The sequence below is a fragment of the Ursus arctos genome, unplaced genomic scaffold (genome assembly GCF_023065955.2).
Source record: "Ursus arctos isolate Adak ecotype North America unplaced genomic scaffold, UrsArc2.0 scaffold_9, whole genome shotgun sequence".
NCBI lineage: Eukaryota > Metazoa > Chordata > Mammalia > Carnivora > Ursidae > Ursus > Ursus arctos.
This window is the reverse complement of record NW_026623111.1, coordinates 32,586,675-32,608,551: the sequence shown is the minus strand read 5'-3', so window position 1 is coordinate 32,608,551 and position 21,877 is coordinate 32,586,675. Positions and strand designations below refer to the sequence as shown.

At 40.5% G+C, this 21,877-nt stretch overlaps 1 protein-coding gene across 23 annotated transcripts in view; it reads left to right on the top strand.

Moving 5' to 3' along the window:
- Nucleotides 1–21,877, top strand: part of APBB2 (amyloid beta precursor protein binding family B member 2) — a 357,775-nt gene that overhangs the window by 155,199 nt on the left and 180,699 nt on the right. For all 23 annotated transcript variants that reach the window (XM_048212057.2, XM_048212053.2, XM_026508789.4 and 20 more), the window contains one exon: nt 10,817–10,885. In XM_048212057.2, the coding sequence (XP_048068014.2) occupies nt 10,867–10,885 (19 nt within the window). In that variant the 5' untranslated portion in view covers nt 10,817–10,866. The remainder of the gene's footprint in view (nt 1–10,816; nt 10,886–21,877) is intronic.

Sequence of the window (21,877 nt, the reverse complement as noted above, 5' to 3'; positions counted from 1 at the left end):
GCATGTTCTCATTGTCTGTAAGGATATCACTCTGTTCCATATTCTTTTCTCTTTTCACAGTAAGTTTATGGGATGTAACATGGTTGGTGTTCTGTACTTTTATAAAATTTCATGTAAGTACAGAACACTAACAAGATTACATCCCATACAGGGGCGCCTGGGTGGCACAGCGGTTAAGCGTCTGCCTTTGGCTCGGGGCGTGATCCCGGCGTTATGGGATTGAGCCCCACGTCAGGCTCCTCTGCTATGAGCCTGCTTCTTCCTCTCCCGCTCCCCCTGCTTGTGTTCCCTCTCTCGCTGGCTATCTCTATCTCTGTCAATAAATAAATAAAATCTTTAAAAAAAAAAAGATTACATCCCATACAAACATACTATTTAAAAAAAAAAAAAGGAACAGAGTAATCTCTAGATAATAGAGATGAGCCTGGAACATCTCTAGATAATAGCTATCAAAGATTAGGGCCATGTCAGAAGGGCTCAGGAGCCAACCTGAGGACACTTCTAGTGCCCCAAAATGGGACAGTATGAGATTCAAAAATAGGAGTTGCAAATATGTTTAAATCTATGACATCTGATTATATGAAAAAAACTGGTTACCGCCTGGGGTTAATGGAACACCAGTTCGTTATCTTGAAAGTAGGCAGGAAAGAATCAAATATTTATCCTGCCTCTCTTATATGAACTGACCACCGGGGAACCACGTAGTAGACGATGGGAGGCATCGCCTAAAATTTTCCCACTTAATAAATGAAAATGAAATGGCAGAATCCAAGTACCATCACTTTGCAGTCCCTGTTGATTTAATGGATCCAGAGAATGAGTGACAATGGCTGCGAACATTAGGAACCAGTGAAAACCAGATATTATGTGCTTCCTGATAAAATTTTTAGGAAAATAGAAAAGAATTAACTTTATTGACTAATGTACAGTGAGGTAATGAAGTCATAAAGAAAATCAAGGAAGTGATTGCTGTAAGTTCAAGATAAGTTTGTTTACTTTTGGAAGAAAGGAAGTTCATGGAGGGCCTTCTGGGGTGGCTAGAAAAGTCTGTTTCTGGATCCGGGTGGTAGTTATAAGAGTGTTTTCTTTATAATAACTAATAAGTTGCTTGTTTTGTGTAATTTTCTAAATCTGTGTTTTATATTACCACAGATTTTTAAAAATAAATTTTATGAAACAATGACACTCTACATGCTACCTTTATTTTAACTTTTCATTATGATCATTTTCAGACGTAGGGAAAAGTGGAATGTACCGTGTATGTAATGCAGTGTACTCATCGCACTGTTCTATAGCTTGTTTGTTCAATAATACTTAGTAGAGATGCCTGTGTAACTAAATGTGGAACATCGTCACTTTTAAATAATGCATAATATTCCATTGTATAGATGTGATGCTTTAATCAGTTTCCTGTTGATGAGAATTTAACTCGTTTCTGATTTTGTTCCTAGTAGAAATAATGCTGCTTAATATGTCCTTATGACACAGTCCTAAACTTTGCCATCATGGGCTGTTCTAATGTGCAGAGTGTAAGTGGTTGTGTGTTTTGAACGAACGATGGGAGAAACCAGAGATGCAGCCTATACTGATCATGACATCCCTGTGTAACCTAGGGAGAGCATTAGTCCAGGGAAGAACTTGATTCCCCGCAGTGGGATCTTCACATGGCATCCTGCCTCCCCTGGATCGAGATTCAGGTTTAATCCCAGCGGTTCTCCTATTATCTCATTTTGGTCCTGGTGGGTATAATTAGTGTCTCATTTACCTATTGCCATGATAATGTTGCATAAGAACCACCTGAGAATTCAGTAGCTTTGGCAATAGCCATTAGTATCTACAGGATGGCCGAGGGATACTTACAGTCTCTGCTGCGTTCTTTCATGTGCTTCTGGTCAGCCGCAGGTACAGTGTGCAGCCCTTTGCAGTAGTCTCCCATGTGCTTGAGGTCAGCTGGCTGAGGCCCGTCTGAGATGGCCTTGGCCAAGAGGATTCAGCTACCCAAGTCTCCAGCATCCTTCCAAGAGGCCAGCCCACGTGTGTCCTCGTACTGCGTGAGGCAGTAGCACAGATCATGATCTTTTTCAGGGGGCTGGGAATGGGCCATGCTTTTCCATCTTCTGTGTCATCCCATTGGCTAACCTCTAAATGACCAAAGCAAGCCCCACAGCTACACGTCAGAGGCAGTGGGAAGGGACGACAACGTTATGGAGCAGAGGGCGAAGATACAGAGACGTGTTGATTGAGGCCATTAGTGCAGTCCGCCCTTCAAAGCCATCGACAACGTATTTTAAACTGACTTCTTAGAAGCATTAAACATTGCGATTATTTCTAAACTGCAGCCATCCTGCTTTTGAAGTATGAAAAATGGGGATCAAATATATTTGTGGGAGAATCATCAAGCTTTTGCTTCATTTAAAAAAATTCTTGTTAAGGGTTATAAAGGCAATTCATAAATGGAAAAGTCTACCTTTATTCTGTCTTAAAAATATTTCTTTTTCAGTTTCGGTATTTTCCCCTGGGATACATGTCAGGAAATAGAATTTTCCCTGTCTGTGCATATTTTCCTTTGTTTGATAATGTTCTTGGAATTGGTTTTAAAATCTGGCTCTGAGAACACTGAATCAAGTAAGATCAAGAGCTAGAATCACAAATCAACATCCTTATTGCATAAGATACGGATATTAGAGATAGGATTAGTCCCTGTACCTTTACTGCTGGAACTTTCTTCTCTCTATTTTAAGTTATATAAGTGGCAAATTTAGGCTTTTCCAGAACAGTGGTTCTCAACAGCAGATATGTAGCACCCTGGTTTGTGGATGGCAAGAAATGGTTACTAGTAATTATATCTCAAGATTTTTTTTAAAAAAATCAGGTTTATTCCTATAGAGTGCAATATTATATGCCACACCTCTACTTTCTTCTCTGTGCAAAAACAAGATACTGAAATAAAATTTACATATGTGTATACTTATTAAATGCTCTTCATTATGTATGCATCATAAAATTTTAAGCACTTTAGTTGTTTAACGGAAACTGTGTATTGTACCAAGTAGGCAATTTAAAGGACTTTTCACCGTAAGTTTGACTATTGTGGAGTCATATGCAGCTGCTCCAAGTTAGAGATCTGAAAATACAGATTAAATTCTTTAGGGGAAAATATTTAAAACCTTAAAGGATGACTGAATCAGTAGAATTTGAAGATAGGCTGCATCCTAGAGTGTGATGTCTACTTTAAAAGTACTAATCAGCTAATACAACCCTGTAGATTTTCAAAAGGGTAAGGCGACAGTTTTTTGACAGCCCTTCCTATGCTTGGCAGGTTATAATAATGATTTCAGGAATGGCAGAAAGAAAGTTCCCATTGTAATTGTAGTTCTTTGTTCCATTCTTGGACTTAGTTTATTATTTGTGAATCCTTTCAGAGTGCAGGACAGGGCGGGGAGAAAAGAAGGGAGATGTGTGCCACCGAAGTTACCGAGTACTTGTGATGGGTGTGCAAAGATCTCCAGGACACCTCACTTTCCTTCAGAAAGCTTACAACCTCCTTGAGAAAACAGGTCATATGTGTTGGAAAAAATAGTATCTGCCAGGCAGTTAGCAAAGCAAGCAAGCAACCTGTTGTATCTCGTTTGATCCTCTGGTCACGGTCAGATGGTTGGTAATCATGAGTTGCAGTTGAATTAGATGTGCCTCAGATGTTAAGTGTTGGTTCAGGATCAGACAGGACCTCAGTGTTGAATGAATTAGGAAGCGGAGAGAGAACTCTGGGCTGATGTTATAACTTTCAAAGCAGGGAACTTGGAAATGTCTAGAGCACTGCTGTGGGAGTGTGGGAGGGGGCCCACTACTTGCCATTCTGGGTGGAGACCAGAGATGATAGATGTCTTGCAATACCCAGGACAACCCTATATAACAAAGAATGTCTTCTTCTGCAAAGCTTATAAACACCCTACCACATATTCATGTAGGCAAACAGCATGTTTCTCATCATCTGAGCTTCCAAGTTCTAAACATAAAGTATTTTTATGGCTTTAATATACACTATATTTTCCAGAAGTAGAAACTCCTTCTAATTGTAAGATAACTTGTATTTAACATTTTTTTTTGAAATTTCTTAGCGTTCAGGATTTTGAAATTGCCATTCTTGACAACAGTGCAAATCATAATTTCTGGGTTGACAACACAACACGTGCCTCTGTGACTTTGCATTCATAGTCATTGCACTCACAGCGAATCTACCCATAGAGGCAGACGTCTGATGACTGTTCGTTATGACTGCTAGTATGGCTGCGTCTGAGAATTTGCTTATTGAAATGTATCTCTCCTTTTATTTCTCCTTTTCTGGAATTCATGTGTATAGATAGGTTGTTTATCTATGAATTTCACTCAAGATAGTAAAGGGATGTTATAAAATACTTGTTATAGCCAGGGAGTGCTATTTTTCTGATAGGATTACACTGGGTTAAATTTTTTGGGAAAGCAACTATTTGAATGTAATGAAGGATTTAAGTAAATGAGAGGTTAGAGTCAATTGGGTATTAGATTGTCAGTGGCTGAAAGAACTTTATTCTGGAGGTTTGGAGATAAGAGTGTGAACACAGCAGTGTTTATCTGGTATTACGGAACTAGGATACAACTGGGAGGAGGTGTCAGGAGGAGTTAGGCTGAGGCTGGGCCAGAAGTTCTGGAACTTTGTGAAGGTTGCATAACTAAAGGTCTAAAGAGGGAGTGGACAGAACAGAGAGTGAGGTAAACTGAGAAGAATTGGTCAAACTTTTTGGGGAATATTCAAGAAAGACAGGTAAAGTGAAATTCCTTGATTTTAATTTATTTCTTTGGTCCCTCTTTGGCTCCTCTTTGGCATCATTTAAAATTGCATAGAAAGTTCTCATCACAAGAACAAAAGTTTTATAACTATGTATGTTGACAGATGTTAACTGGACTTACTGTGGTGATCATTTTGCAATAATACAAATCTTTTAATTCATAACATTGTACAACTGAAACTAAATAATTTTATGTGAATTATACCTCAATGAAAAATAATAAAGTAAAAATAAGTGAGGCAGCTCTTTCTTCAAGGAACTTACCCTCTGTTAGGAAAAAAGATAAAAATAAAAACTTAATGTTATGTGTTAAGTGTAATAATAGAAATATGTAAAAGTTTAGTGTGGGATAATAGTGAATAAAATAACTAGGTAGGGGCACCTGGATGGCTCAGTTAGTTAATAAGCGTCTGCCTTGGGCTCAGGTCAGGATCCCAGGATCCTGGGCCCGCCTCCTTGGGCTCCCTGCTTGGTGGGGAGTCTGCTTCTTCCTCCCCCGCTGCCCCTTCCCCCGGTCATGCACACACACACTCTCTCTCTCTCTCTCTTTCTCTTTCCAGTAAGTAAATAAAATCTTTTAAAAAATAATTAGGTAGTTCAAAGAAGATCTTATCAAGGACACAGTACTTGACCTGTATCTAAATGGGTGAACACATGTGAGTTTTCATCCATTTCTTGGAAAGAGAAGAATGAGGCACAACTTTACCTTACTCGGGTGTAGTTTCTCAACCTTACAGTCAAAGGATCAGGCAGTGAGAGCAGGAGAAGATGGCAGTTTTGTGCAGGGTTTTTGAGAGCTGGCTGTGACCCTGCGCCACAGGTGATGGCCGTGTAGGGCAGTGCCCTCTCTGCACACAGCTTTCCCGGCCCCCAGACCAGGGGGTGGTCACGTGCTTCTGCGGCTCCTGGAGGCTGCATTATCCCTTGTGGTTTTCCTGCCAACCTTTTTTTTTTTCAATAGTCCCTTAATTAAACCCACCTCAAATTATTCAGTTTGATTGTGTCATCTGTTCCTATTCAAAACCTTATGGGTACAGCGTGTAATTACACACTGAAAAAAAAACAACACAATAAAAATAAGAGGAAAAAGTCTTTATTCTAAATTACAAATACAGTATCACAAAAAGAATAATCAGCACACGTAGGGCACGATTATAGTGAGATATTCTTGGTCAGGGATACCATATTGACAAAAATAAAGCCATTGAGGTTAGATGGTTATAATAGAAAAAATTAAATTGATAATATATAAAATTTTGAATTTACATATTTATATCCGATGGGGGGAAAAACACAAAGGATCTTATACTGAACCAAATACAAGTGGGCATTTAATTTATTCACTTATTCATTTGTGTAGGAGTGCTTACGTGATTTCTGCTTGGGGACGACGCTCTTCTGTGGTCCTGTTGGACGTTTAATGAGCTTTAATGGCATTATCACAAGGCATACAAGCAGTATGGATTTTCATTAATGGGACACATGAAAATGCTGCTGGAAGGAAACTATTGTTACTAGATTGTTTCACTTACACAGTTTTTATGGTTTGTTTTAAAATCAGCTGTTAGGTCATGATCTCAGGGTTCTGAGATCAAGCCCCCCATGGGCTCCGTGCTCAGTACAGAGTCTGCTTGAGATTCTCTTCCTCTCCTGCATGCTCTCGTGCGCTTGCACTCTCTCTCTCAAATAAATAAATAAATGATATCTTTATTAAAAAATAAAATAAAATCACAGCTATATTCTCAGGGCACCTGGTTGGCTCAGTTGATTAAGCATCTGACTCCTGATTTTGGCTCAGGTCATGATCTCAGGGTTGTGAGATCGAGCCCCGGTTGGGCTCCATGCTCAGTGGGGAGTCTGCTGGAGATTTCTCTCTCTGCCCCTCCTGCCACTTGCACTCTCTTTCTCTCAAAAATAAATTAATAAAAAATAAACTTAAAAAAATAAAATCACAGCTGTATTCTTAACGTGGAGCTTGTAGTGGCCTATGTGAGTCTCTGGTGTCTTTGAACTCAGTGTGTGATTTCACGGAATCAGATACCTGTTCTGAATGCTGGCAGACCGTCCCGAGCTTTACATCTGAGGGAGCGGCTCTGCCTGTCTTTGCTTTTATGGAAAAGGTAAATAATATTTTGATGAGGGTAAAGTTTCAGACTCTGTCTGCACTCCCTAGATCAGCGCTTCTCCCAACAGAAAAGTAGTATGAGCCATAAATATAATTTGAAGTTTTCTAGTAACCACATTACCGAAAAAAAAGGGTGAAATTAATTTTAACAGTATGTTTTACTTAACTCAATATATCCAAAATATCATCATTTCAACATGCAATCAATATTTTAAAATTATTAATGAGATATTTTACTTTTTTTCATGCAAAGTCTTCGAAATCGGTGTGGTTTGCAGTTCTAAGCACTCAACATGGGTGCAGAATTTTCATTAGAAATACTTGATCTCGATTTAGATTTCATAAAATGTGTAGTTGAAAAAATTGATTTTACCTATCCATGAAGTTCCCCCAAAGAGTCAGGTATCAGTTTATAAATTTAGATTTTTTTCCTATAAATTTAAATTTAAATTAATTACAATGAAATAAAGTGAGAAATTCCGTTCCTTAGTTGCACTAGTCACCTTTCAAGTGTTAGTAGCTCCAGTTGTGCCTAGTGGCTACCATATTGGACCGCCATGGCTACAGAGTCTTCTTTTTTTTTTTTCCTTTAAGATTTATTGATTTATTTGGGGCAGAGAACATGGGTGCATGGGGGGGAGGGGCAGAGGGAGAGGGAGAGAGGGAATCTCAGGCAGATTCCCTGCAATGTGGAGAGCCCAACTCGGGGCTTGATACCAGAACCCTGAGATCACTACCTAGGCCAAAATCAAGAGTCCATCACTTAACTGACTGAGCCACCCAGGCACCCCAGCTACAGATTATTCTTAAAACCATACTTGAGTGCTTTTGTATTTCTCAGGTTACTTTTTATGCAGAATTAGCCCATGCCACAAGGTCCTTAGAAACTTTTTACCAGATTAGATTCCTCAAGGAGGTAAATGCCTAGGGAAAAATAGCTCTGCGTGTTTGTGCTTTATTCCTGGGGCCAGGGAGTGCCTTGCACATAGTAGGTATTTAATAATGTTTACCTAGCTAAATGCTGTTTTGTACTCAAATTGCAACTTAAATTGCACTTTCTCCAGGAAGTAAGTGTATCCTGACTCTCCAGTCTGTCCCATGTTGCTTCATTCCATTTTTTCAGAGAAGTGAGTTCTTTTCCTCCAGGTCATATACCCTTACACACTGATATGAATAATTTTGTGATTAATGTCCAACTCCCTGACTAGTCTGTCTATAAGTTCCATGAGAAGGGGGGATGTGTTTTTGTTCACTGAAATATCGCCTGTTCCTAGCATCACGCATGGCACGTATGGAATAAGTATTGGTCCTAGAATAATAGCACAGAACCATTTAAAATAGGAAATGATTAGCAGAATGTCAGTTCTTAACTTCATAGAAGTCGGCGTTTCTTTCATGTTGGGGAGAAGGAATTTTTTTTAAAGATTAGATGCACTGAAAAATTAGATTCGTAGTGTTTGTTCAAACCTTTTTACTCCTGTAAGTATGCCTCTTCTTAGCTTTCTCTCTGTTTATTAATATTCATTGTCTCGAAATAGCTATCACGTCACATCTATCTCTGCTTATAACTTAAGGTACACTGAAGACAAAAACTTAAAAAAACAAAAAAGAAAACTGAATTGTAAAGTACTTTTCAGGAGCTGAGAAAGGTATAGGGCAAAAGCAAAGGTGCATAAAGGAAGCATCTTTTGCTGTTTCAGGACAATTTAAAATAAACCCACCCTTTTAATTATAGCAGAGTAATGAGCCTTACCCACCATATGTGGAAATATAATTAAAAATGTATTGTGGGTCAGTAGACCAAGTTGTCAGGTCATTATCTGAATCATAAAGTTGGGAGTAATGCCCATTAAAGGTTACTAGTTTGGAAAGGTTAGAATAGAATTTAGTCTCCACAAATATAAAGTTATGCAGTTTGAATAATGCTTTAGAAAACTGCCAACATTTGACTTAAAAAAAAAAAACTTCTCACATAAACATACAGAAATGTGCACGTGAGGGTCCAGCTTGGTGAATTTCCATATCTAGATCAAGAAACAGTGCATTTACCATCATAATGTCCCCGAGTCTACGCTCTTGCTGCTCCCCCTTTCCTGGCCTCCAGTGTAAACCACTATCCTGACATAGATAAGGTTTTCCTGTTTTTGTACTTCATATAAATGGAATCATGCAGTATCTGCATTTGAATTATTATAATAGATTATCATTCTAATTGACATTCCTGATAGCAGCTCGTTGAAAATATGGTCTGTTTTCAGTTTCCTTATTATGTATCTAATTGGGTAAACTGGCAATTTACCACTGTGTCTGGTTCTTTATTATTCCTTCAAGAGATTCCCTGTGTAGGCGTATGTGTATACGTGTGTGCACGCACTTACGTGCATGTACATGTGTATGCGCTTTTCAAAATCTTGCTCAAATTCGATTTGGCCCTGCTGTGCATGTTGTTCACCTCTTAGTGATATGTCTTAAAGCCCTTTTCATATCAGTTCATGTAGCTCCACTCTGTTTTTCCTAATAGCTCACAGTACTCCATTGTATGGATGTATCAGAATTTAATGAACCAGCTGTCCACCGAAGAACAGTTCGTTACTGATCTTTTGCTTTTAGAACAAGAGACCACATACGTTTATCTGTAAAATAAATTCTCAGAAATGGAATTCCTGGGATGCCTGCGTGGCTCAGATGGTGAAACGTCTGCTTTCAGCTCAGGTCATGATCCCAGGATCCTGGGATTGAGTCCTGCATCAGGCTCACTGCTCAGCGGGGAGCCTGCTTCTCTCTCTGCCTGCCATTCCCCCTGCTTGTTCTCTCTGTCTGTCTCTCTCGCACGCTTTCTGACAAATAAATAAATAAAATCTTAAAAAAAAGAAAAAGAAATGGAATTGCCGAGCAGTGGGTCCGTGCATTTTAAATTTGCTCAGATATTTCTTTTTTTTAATAATAATATTTTTTATTATATTATGTTAGTCACCATACAGTACATCCCTGGTTTTTGATGTAAAGTTCGATGTTTCATTAGTTGCGTATAACACCCAGTGCCCAGATATTTCTAAATGGCCCTTCAAAAAGTTGTGCCAACTTTTACTCCCATTAGCAAGTTTTGAAAATTGCTATTTCCAGTGTTGTTGCTTGAGGTCATGTGCTATCAAGTTTGTTAATCTTTGCAGTGATAGAGGAAAACAGTGAGTCATTGTTATTTAAATTTGCATTTTCTTTAGTTTTGAATGAGGTTAGCTATTTATATGTTTCTTGGACATTTGTGTTTCTCTTGGGACTCATCCTGTACTTTGCTCATTTTCCTATAGGCTTGCTCATATTTTTCTTAATAACTTCAAGGAAATTCTGAATGACTTCAAGGAGCTGTTTCTATATAAATGAAATTAACTCTTTTATGTCATTGCAGTGTTAAATTTTTTTTCAGCTTGTTTTTTTCTCTCTACGGTGTTTATAGTCATTTTGTATTCCCAAACATAATGTTTACATTTTTATCTGGTGAAATGCACCAGTTTTTTCGTTACTGCCTTCTGAATTGTGTGTTTTTAATGAGAAAAAGCATTGGAAAGTTGAGACACATAGATAAATAGACAGACAGACAGTAGGACAGATAGATAGATAACTGCGGCCCGGCATGGAAAAAAAATCTCAAGAAATGTTTGTGGGAAATGTGGTTAAGCAGAAATTCAAATTTCAGTCAAATGTGTTGTGACCAACTATAAATAAACAAAAATTTGGATATTATCTGCCAAAAATTGTTTTAACATTTTTGACAGCTTTTGGAAGATTGTTGATGCTATGCTTTTTTTTTTTCCTTTTATGCTTTGTTATTTGGGGTTTTAATCTCTCCAATGATCCCTCTTTTCAGATTTCAAATTATAACCTAGTTCCTGCACCACTGCTGGCGTCCACTGACCCATGTCCGAAGTACTTCCAGGTCAGACATATTTTCTCATGTTTCAATGCAGAGAAGCAGATGAATATTAAAACTTGAACAAATAGAGATGATGGATGATTGTATTGATGTTAAACATGGTGTGCTAAAATGACATGTGTTTGTTTTTTCTTGTTCACTAATGTAGTAGAAAAGTAGATGGTTAAATAGAAGAATCAGTTGGACTTACCTGTATTCGTGTAATAATTGCATGACTCTAGTAATAGCATAATGTAAAAATATTTTTGTTGATTATAACAGGAAACTAAAGATATGTCAAATTTTGCCATCTAGCATTGCATATGGTAGCCTGTAAACACTTACGTATGAACAATGAGGTGTTCGTGGTCAGCCATTTTTGGGTTTGTCTAGAGTAGAACTCCCCAATTCAGTATTCTCCCTGATCAAGTGTTGATTACATTCAGGCCTTAAGAAAACCACCTTAATTTTATTGTATATCCCTTTCTTTGTGTCATGACGGATGCTAATCCATACATGATGTGGTGTGGGATTTATTTCTTTGCCTCACAGTAATATAATAAGGAAGAAGTTATTGCAGTAATATTTTGAATTAAACATAGGATAGGACTGCAAGTGAAAAATGAATCTGGTGGGGGCGCCTGGGTAACGCAGTCGACTGTTAGGCGTCTGCCTTCGGCTCAGGGCCTGATCCCGGCGTTCGGGGATCGAGTCCCACATCGGGCTCCTCCGCTGGGAGCCTGCTTCTTCCTCTCCCACTCCCCCTGCTTGTGTTCCCTCTCTCGCTGGCTGTCTATCTCTGTCAAATATATAAATTAAAAAAAAAAATCTTTAAAATAAAAAAAAAAAAATGAATCTGGTGGTATCCATATTTGTTAGGATACAAACCACTCAGCAAATTCTGAGTTTTTTAGTAAGTAGTTTTGAACCATGGGCAAATAGGTATTAAAATCTCTCAGTTCTGTAATTAAACTCCTGAAGTACGTCCAAGCTGTTTTCTCCTTTATATAATACTGCATGTTCCATTTCAACAGAAAACTAAATAAAACAATAAATACTAAGCTCAGTAGAGATACGTGAATGACAGGTAATATCCTTTTTATACAAAACAGCTGAAAACAGTGTGACAAGCCTAAATTCACGCAGGAAAATTAGGAACTTAGGGCTGATTCTTAGAGACCATCTGATCACACTGTGATAATTTAGGGGCAGGGAGTAGATTTTCTTTGTAAATACATATTTGAACAGTCATATTAATTTTGGTAAATCAAGGCAAATACATGTGTTCTTTTAAAAAACACAGTTTAAGTTGTTGAGAATGATTTCTTTTAGGAATTCTTTAGTGTTTAAAATTTTTTATTACATGGCAAGATAGGCTCTGTATGGAAGCTAAGAATAAAGCTGGGCAAGTATATAAAGTATGTTTTCCTCTAAATGGAAGTGAACTAATCATTAACTTCTAGGAATTTCTTACTGTCACTTATATTTTATTATGCTAATGTATTCCTTCTTCTGAATGGTTCTCAAGTGTCTTATTCTCTGGTAGTTATATTAAGAGAGAATGACACTGTTATCTAGCAGGGTTTTTCAATGACAGCTACTACTATCGTATATTGGTATAGGATGCAACATATTTTACACGGAAAGCAGTATTATCTCAGTGGAGTGTATATTCCAATCATTTTTTACTTGAAAATTTAGGTGGCAGCTAGTGCAGGAGAGTCTGGACCAATAACTGAGATAAAGTAGCCTGCTGTCCCATTTTCCGACTCCTGGGAGCTGTGACTACAGGCAGCCTTTTAAAAAACAAACATACCCCAGAACATACATCATTATCCGCCTAGAAGATTCCTCTTGAATCTTCAAGATTCAACTCAGGAGTCCCTTCCAAGCCAGTCTCAGCCTGTCACATAGTCTGGTAGTTACCCTATTTCAAGGATTCTGCCATTGTGTTATATTCCCTGTTGGAACTGACCTGAGGCCCAGCCTGTCAGTTACTCAGGAAAACCTGTGTCATTACTTGATCGCTCACCTGCTTTTGCCCACCTCAACCAGTATTCTCAAGCTTGATCATTGACCGTATTCATCAGACTTGGTCATAAAAGTCTAGAGCTGTATTTAAAACACACCTTAATCTTCTGAAGATGTTAAGGCTCTTCTAAACGATGAAAATGGCTTAGAGATTGATCAGAAGAAATATCCTTGGGATAAGCATGTACTGTCCCAAGGTGACTGCTTTGAAGGCCTTCATTCTTATTTGAATACACAAATTCTGACTTGGGTTTCCAAAACAGCTGATCTTCACATTTGCCACGGGTGATTTTGGAATGCCAGGTTCCCTCCTCTGGCGTGCTTTTCTCATCTTGGCCCGCTGCTGGACTCCTACCTACCCGTCAAGACCCAGCTCAGCTGTGCTTTTTCCAGAGTGCCTTCCCTAAACTGCTTTCCTCATCCCAAATACCTTTTCCTCATAAGACTCTCTGCCTCCTTGAGCCATGGTGAGTTTGTTTAATAACTGTTCCTTCTCATTGCCCACTCTGACTGAGTTTCTTGAAGAAAAGTTTCTGGTACATCTCTCTTGAGTCTCCTCAGCTCCCCTTGGGATGTTTATTAACAAAGTGAGTCCTCAGGCAATTAAGTCGAGTGGGCATGGGAAACCCTTAGATGGGTGAGACCCAGCTGTTGAAATCACCCTCTTCCCATAAAGCCTGGGAAGTTGCCCTGTGAATCAGCTGTGTGAAGCTGCTCTCCTCTAGCTTTAGAAACTTCCAAGGTTAGGGACGCCCGGGTGGCTCAGTTCGATGAGCGTCTGACTCCTGGTTTCAGCTCAGGTCATGATCTCAGGGTCCTGGGATCCAGCCCCACGGTGCAGGGAGTCTGTTTGAGGATTCTTTCTCCCTCTCTCCCTCTGCCCCTACCCCCCCCCCCCCCACTCACATGCAAGTGTGCTTTCTCTCTAAAATAAATACATAAATCTTTAAAAAAAAGGAAAAGAAAAGAAACTTCCAAGGTTCTAATCCTGTGATCTGTCTCAGTGACCCATAACCTTTGCCGCTTTTGTTCAGAAAGAAGTTCTTATCGTTTTCGTCACATTGAGAGTTTACTTTCATGAGTAATTTCAGGAAACCGGCCTTATTTTGCTTCTCCTTCCTAAAAGAAAAAAAAAATCTGAGTTATTTCATTTCCTTAATACTTTGAGGTCTAGTTCAAAAGGCAACATTCCTCAGGGTAGAAGTTTGGCTGTTAACTCCTCAGTGGAAATAAAACTGTGTAGCAGAAAAATGAAAATGAAGAAACTGTGAAGTTTCACTGACAAGCAGGGCAAACATGGAGCTTCCCTGAGCCATTTGTCAATTTCCAGTTTTGTCACCGTGTCACGGGAGCACTCGGAGAGCAGCAGGGTATGGAGAGAAGAGTTTCCCGTCGTTGCTGACAAAAATTTTTCTTTGACAGATGCCTAGAGGTCTCAGAAAAGAGAAACTGAGGGGGCAGGTTTAAGTACAGGTTCCAGCCTGGGTTTATATTAGGATGCCATCCGAATTATAAGGGTCACATCTCCGTGCTGGGATCTTTGTGACTCTGGGTTTCTGGAAGGCCTTGTTGGTCATGGAATTTAAGTAAGCCTGGCTTACTTCATTTTGTTTAGACCTCATAAAAAGTACTCCATTTATTAACAAAGCCTTTTTTTTTTTCAGTTGCTAAAAGAAGACTCAGTTTAAAGTGGTTTAAGCACACACACACACACACACACACACACACACACACACAATCAATTGACTTTAATAACCGAGAAATCTAGGGGTTATCACATTTCAGGTGTGGCTTGTTTTAGGGATTCCAACAACGTCACTAAGAGCTTCCTCCTCTCTCTCTGTCTCGTGGCTCTGCTTGCTCATAGGTCCGTGTTAACTCCGGTTGCCTCTTCATGGTGACCCGTCAAAGTTCTAGGCTAATATCTTCTAGTTCAAGAAAAAGAGAAAAGAGAGCACCCCTTTTCTGATCATTCCAGCAACAGTCTTAGGACTGGCTTTGCCTGGGTCGCTTGCTTTTCCTTGGGCCGGTCACCATAGCCATGGGGATTTGCTACTCTGACTGGCTGGGCCTGGGCCATGTCCTCCACAAAGCAAGGGGCAGTGTCATCTCTACCTGGACCCCTAGAATGTGAGCTGTGCAAGAGGAGGTATTATTATTTTGTCAGTTTTGTTCACTGCTATAACCATAGCAGTTAGAACTGTATCTTTTGCGCACACACCAGAGAATCTGTTGAATGAAGGAATAAGAATGCAGAAAGGTTGATTCCCCAAGAAAAATTGTGGAGCTGTTACCAGTTGAAGAGGAAACTCATGCCAGACTATAACAGATGTTTCCCGTGGGCATGCAGGAGAGCGATGGCCATAGTAATACGAGCTCTTGTCACACTCTTAACTTACACCCAGCTCTGCAATCGGAATTGGTCCTCCCGAATTGATGTTGGAGCTTCCTAACAGCGTGATGAATAGCTGCGGAGGTAATGGCAAAGTCTTGGGGCCCCATTGCACCCCCCGAAATCCAGGAGCAGAACCACCTCTGTACCGAAGACTCTCAGGGTTGCTGGCATGTGCTTACCCATTCCTCATTCGTTTTGCTTATTTTGTGTACTGTCATGTTCTTGGCCTTGAGAAGAGCAACAGCACATAGCAGATGCTTGACGGATATTTAGGTAATGAATGAGTGAACGGATGACTGAATCAAACATTTATCGAGTACTCTTCTATGCCAGGCTGTGTAGAAGGCCCTGGAAATTCTGGGAATATAAAAATGAGAGGGAAATGCAAATCAAAATGACAGTGAGATGCCACTTCATACCTCCTTGGGTGGCTATCATAAAAAAGACATAATAACAAGTGTTGGGGAGCATGTGGAGAAATTGGAACTTTCATCCACTGCTGGTGGGAATGTAAAATGGTACAACTGCTTTATAAAACCTCCTGCAGGTCCCCAAAGGTCATATGTATTTAATTATATAACTTTATATATAATATGATATAATCATATAAATACATATAACCAAATATATATAAAATATGTAATATCATATGTTAATTATATATATAATTAGCAATTCCACTCCTGGGTGTGGACCCAAGAGAATTGAAAACGTGTCCACACAAAACTTTGTACATGAGTGTTCATAGCAGCACGATTTATAATAACTAAAACGTGGAAACATCCTAAATGTTCATTAACTGATGAACAGTTAAATAAAATGTGGTCTGTCTATACAATGGAATATGATTTGGCCATAAAAAGGAATAAAGTAAGGATACATACTACAACATGGATGAACCCCGACGGTACACTAAGCGAGGAAAGCCAGTCACAAAAGATCACATGTTCTATGACTGTGTTTCTGTGGAATGTCTAGAATGGGCAAGTCCGGAAGGACAGAAAGTAGATTAGTGGTTGCCAGGGGCTTGGGCATGGGAGGAATAGAGGGTGACTGCGAACGAGTGTAGGGTTTCTTTTTGGGGTGATGATAGCGTTCTGTCATTGGATCGTAGTAATGGATGGACAACTCTGAGAATATGCTAAACACCCCTGAACTGTACATTAAAAGCGAGCTTTATGATATGTAAATTGTATCTCGATGAAACGGTCCTAAAAAATGAATAAAACAGTCATCAAGAATTTAGAGTTTAGAAGGGGAGATAGACATCTCAGTTGATATTTATGGTATAGTATAGCAGTGCTGGTATGAACAGCCTGCCACATACCTAGCGTGGAGGAGGGGGCAGCCTTCATTGTGTATAGGAGTCAGAGGAAGGCTAAAGGGGCTGGGTTTTGAAGGAGTTTTCAGGCAGGGTGTAGGGGAGATGAGGGCAAAGGATATTCCTGGGCAGAGAAAACAAACTCCTTGTGCAGAGGAAAAGAGTTGAGAAGGGGCTTGGCATTGGCAGGAAAGTTGATTGTGGCTTCAATGTAGAGAACATGGTGGGGAGCAGTGACAGGAGATGTGACTAGAAGGGTCGATTGAGACTAGCATAGGGGGATTTGAAGTGGCTGTAGAGTGAGCTGAATTTGAACAACAGGGGGCTAGTAGATGGTTTTAAGCAGGGGAGATACACGATCAGTTTGTTTTTAGAATGATACAGGGCAAAATGTGACAGGCTAGACTGCAGACCCATTACGCTTGCAGATTTAGAAAGAAACTGATAAGTGATGCGGGTCTGAAAGCAGGTGTGGAGGAGGTGGGAAGGGGAAACTGGATTTACTAGAGGATTTTACTAAAACTGGATTTTCAAGGAAAATCGAGAGAATTCAGGAGGATAAACTCACAAAGGGCTATTCCGATGCTTCTAGTCTGGGAAACGTAGGGTGGCAATGCCATGAGTTCTCACTTAGGGTCTAGCCCATGTGTCAGTGGATTTAACTCCCTCCATCCCCACAGTTTATAGGGAGTATTAGAGCAAGTGGTCTTTGAGCTCAAATCTGTAGTAAGCTCATGGGGCACAGAGACACGGAAGTGGCTTGAACGCACCATCTTCTGAGTCTCAATCTAGTACTAGTATTGGGGAAAGCAGTGGAGAAGAGTGAAAGCAAAAGGTGACCGAGAGGGAGTGGTCTTCGGGCAGAAGAGGAAGATCGTCATCCTTACATTTTTATGTCCACAGAGCATTAGTTTTTCTCCATAATTTTTAGTATTTGTATTATTGCTGTGTTGCTCTTTCCCATCATATGTAATTCTCTTTTGTTGATTGTTACTAACGATGCCGGTGGTAAATATGAGGAAGGAGGGGAAAGAGGAAGGCCCGGAATTGGGTGCTGGGGGGCACGGTGGGGACAGCAGCGTTGTGCTGTGTGCACCAGAGCCTCTGCTCAGCCTTCCGTGCTGTTTGTAGCAGAGCTTGGAAGACTTGGAGCTGGTAGGATGACAGCTGATGAGAAATCAGGTATGGTAGAGAAGTATACTGGTCTGTTCTGGGTCACAACACATGTACTTTTGACTCTAAATAGCCTTTTCTTCTTTAGGGAATTATGGCAGAATTGAACAAGAATTTTCTTGAGCCGAGGCAGAGGAGCAAAATAAATTGGTCTGGATAGTCTCTTGAAAGGTTTTATTTTAAATCTTGCTCAGATGCTACATGGGATAAAAGCTTGAGAAAAGCTAGACTTTTATTTTTATTTTTTTCCCAACTAGATTTTATTTTATCTTTTTATTTTAATTTTTTTATAATAATATTTTTTATTATATTATGTTAGTCACCATACAGTACATCCCTAATTTTTGATGTAAAGTTCCATGATTCATTAGTTGCGTATAACACCCAGTGCTCCATGCAATACGTGCCCTCCTTAATACCCATCACCAGCCTATCCCAGTCCCCCACCCCCCTCCCCTCTGAAGCCGTCAGTTTGTTTCCCAGAGTCCATAGTCTCTCATGCTTCATTCCCCCTTCTGATTACCCCCCCCTTTCTTCTTCCCTTTCTTCTCTTACGAAATAAGTCAAGCAGAGAAAGACAATTATCATATGGTTTCACTCATTTATGGAACATAAGAAGTAGGAAGATCGGGAGGAGGAGAAGAAGAAAAGCTAGACTTTCAATGTAAACATTTCTTGAGATGTTAATGAAACACTTGGTTTTTTTTTTTTTTTTCATTGTATTCAATGATTTGTTCTGCAAACATGCATTGAGTACCTACTGTGTGCTGTGCTCCTGTTTTGGTTGCTGGAGGTCACAGTCTAATGGGAATCTCCAACAGGGCAAAAACAACACAATGGGAATGATGCTGTCAGAGATAAGTGTATGGAGGTTTGGGAGTATAGAAAGAAGGAGCCTTGGAGTCTGCCTAGAGGGGCAAGAAGACAGTCCACAACTGGGTGATATCTACCTTGAATCTTAAAGCTGAAGTAGAAATTTGCCAGATAGGAGGGAAGGATGCTGAGACTGTGTGCAAAGACAGGGAATGGGACATGCGTGATCAGAATGTTCCAAGTGCCTCTGAAATCATTATCTGGTTCTAGTGGTTCTCAGCCTTGGCCACACATTGGAATCACCCTGAAGAGGCCCAATCCCAGGCTGATTGAATCAGAATCTTTGGGGGTGTCTTTAGGAGTGGGTCTTAGCCTTCTGTACTTTTTTTTTTTTAAAGTTCCTCAAGGGATACATGCAGCTGGGGTTGCAAACGTTTCCTTGTACCTGTGACACCTGTTGTTGACCTTTTGGAGACCTTTGATCCCTTGGCCTTATCTTCCCAGTTCTCTATCCCCTTCCCGGCTCCATTCCCTGCCCTCTCTAGGCCATACCCAGAATGCATTCCTCATCTGTTCACTTTCCCACATGACACCTTAATCCTGTCCCCCTCTGTGACTATGTCTTTGTTTTCCCCTCCCATTCAGTAGGTTGCCTTTTCATTTTTGTGGATGGTTTCCTTTGCCGTGCGGAAATTTTTTGGGTCGATGTAGTCCTGCTTGTTTATTTTTGCTTTTGTTGCCTTTCCTTTTGGTGTCAAATCCAAAAAAATGATTGCCAAGACCCATGTCAAGGGGTTTACTGCCGGTGTTTTCTTCTAGGAATTTTATGGTTTCAAACCTTACGTTCAAGTCTTTAATCCATTTTGAGTTAATGTTTGTGTGGGGGATAAGGGCCGGGTCCACTTTCATTCTTTTGCATGTGGCTGTCCGGTTTTCCCAGCACCCTTTATGGATGAGACTGTCCTTTCTCAGTTGTATATTCTTGGCTCCTTTGTCATAAGTTAATTGGCCATACATGCATGGGTTTATTTCTGGGCTCTCTGTTCCATTGATCTGTGTGTCTGTTCTTATGCCATCAAACTTCACATTTCTTTTAGAAACAGTCACCAACTCTGTGTTTCTCCCACGTGACTATTTCTGGACTTTGTTCCTCCCATTATGTTCCCCTAGCCAGCTTCCCCTCATGGGAAGACTTTCCTTTCACAGAGAAAATTGAGTCAGTTCCGCTTTTCCTCGGCTTGGTGTTCTGCTGTGGGATATGTGCCTGTCCCCACCCTTCCTCCCTCTCCTTCCTTCCCTCCTGAAGAAGTATCCCTTGTCTTGGGCAAGGCTGACACTCTCATATCTGCTGTGGTCCCTCCTCTCATCACCTGGATTTTACCCTATTCCTCTGTCCCTCTTTTGTGTTTCCATTTGTCCCTTCTCTGTTGCCTTCTGCGTTTCCAGCTTATAAAATAAAGCATCACTAATCTAATCTTTAAAGAAAAATGCCTTCCTGTAACCCCAAATCATCCTCCAGCTGCTTTCTCTCCCCATACTTTGTGTATAGTGAAGTTCCTTGAAGGTCACTCTCTGCCCACCTCTGCCATTCTCCCAACGTTGTTAGGGACAGAAGCCACCCATGTTCTTATAATCAGCCAGTGCTGCTTAATGGAGGCCCTATCTTCATGCCTTGGTCAAGAGATCGATGACTAGAGTCAGCACAAAGGCAGTGAGAGGGAAAGACACCCCCCACCCCCCACCCCATGCCTAAGTCTCTCATGCTCACCTTGTTCTTTCCCTGCTGTCTTGATTGGACTATTTGCAGTAGCTTTCCAGGTAGTCTCCATGCCTGGGTTTGGCTTCCCTTCGATCAATGGCAGAGTCAGACACTAACACCAAATGGAAGGGCATGGACATGGGGCTAGCCTGCCGCTTTGGTTAGGGAGGCACCCTCTGTCTACCTCATTCTGCTCTTTCCCTGATGACCTCTGATGTTTTCATTGCCTAATTTACATTGCTTCTTTAATTCCTGTTCCCCAGAGTCATCTTGGAGAACATGCTAGAGGAAAGATGCCCTTTCCTATAAAGGAATACAACACACACACACACACACACACACACACACACACACACACACACCTCTCCCTCTCCCTCTGTTTCTTTCTCTTCAGCCTCAGATTCATTCTTCATGCTATTGAAGTGCTTGGTCTTCTTCTCTGCCTCAGGGTCAAGTGCAGACCCTTGAAGCATGTCTTGTAGGACTCTGCCTGACTCTTCCTCCCCTTTTCCATATCTCCTTTTGTGTTTTGATTTTCTAAGACTCCCCCAATGCTGATCCACCCTCTCTTACCATCAGATCCTCTCCAGACTGAGGTGGGAAGACCACTTACTCCTTTGCACCTCCCCCCAACTCCCATCCTGGTGGATTTTTATCACATTATTGTGTTTTCTTCTTCAACAAGGCTGAAAGCACTTAGCAGGTGGGACCTTGGGTGTCTTGGTCTCCCAGTTCCCGGCGTGGTGCCTGGCAAGAAGAAAGTGCTCAATAAATATGGTGGCTGAGGTATGTGATCAGAGACAAAAGTGTGTGGGGAAGGACGGATCTCTAAAATAATATTAATCCCTAACAGTATGCCAGGCATTAGGTTAAATACTTGACAGCCATCCCTCTTAGTTTTCGACAAAACTCGGTGAGGTGAAGATACTATTACTATCCTGATTTTACAGCAAAGAAATGGAGAATTTAACTTATCTGTTATATCAGGGAATTTGGACTTATTCTGAAGCTTTTGGACTCCAAAGAAAACAGCTAAATAGAAGATTTAAAGAGACATTGTAAGATTTTCTTTGGTTTAAAAAAGAAGCACAAACCTCCTTCCTCTTACACTGAGGAATTTTTTTTCCCTATTATTAAACCCTTCTGGACCCAATTTCTTTATCCCATCTTGTTAGTCTTTCTGTGTATCCATACAACAGGACCATTTCTATCGCTTGGAGCAATCAGGTGGTAAATTTGGGGGTTCTGGCAGGCAGCCCCGTGCCCTGTCCCTTGGATGTAAAGGGGTGAGGGTTGCTTACATTTATTGTTACATGTGTGCTAAACCCTCTGCATGCATTTCTCATTTTAATCCTCACAACAACCAGGTGCTACGAATGTCCCCATTTTTCAGGCAAGGACCCTGAAGGTCTGGTGTCCTAGGTCACTCAGCTAGTAAGTAGCCTTGTCTCCCTGGCCCTGAGTTCTGTGTTCTTACTCTCACGGGCACTGCCTCCCACTTTCAGGGGCCTCCTTCTTTGAAGC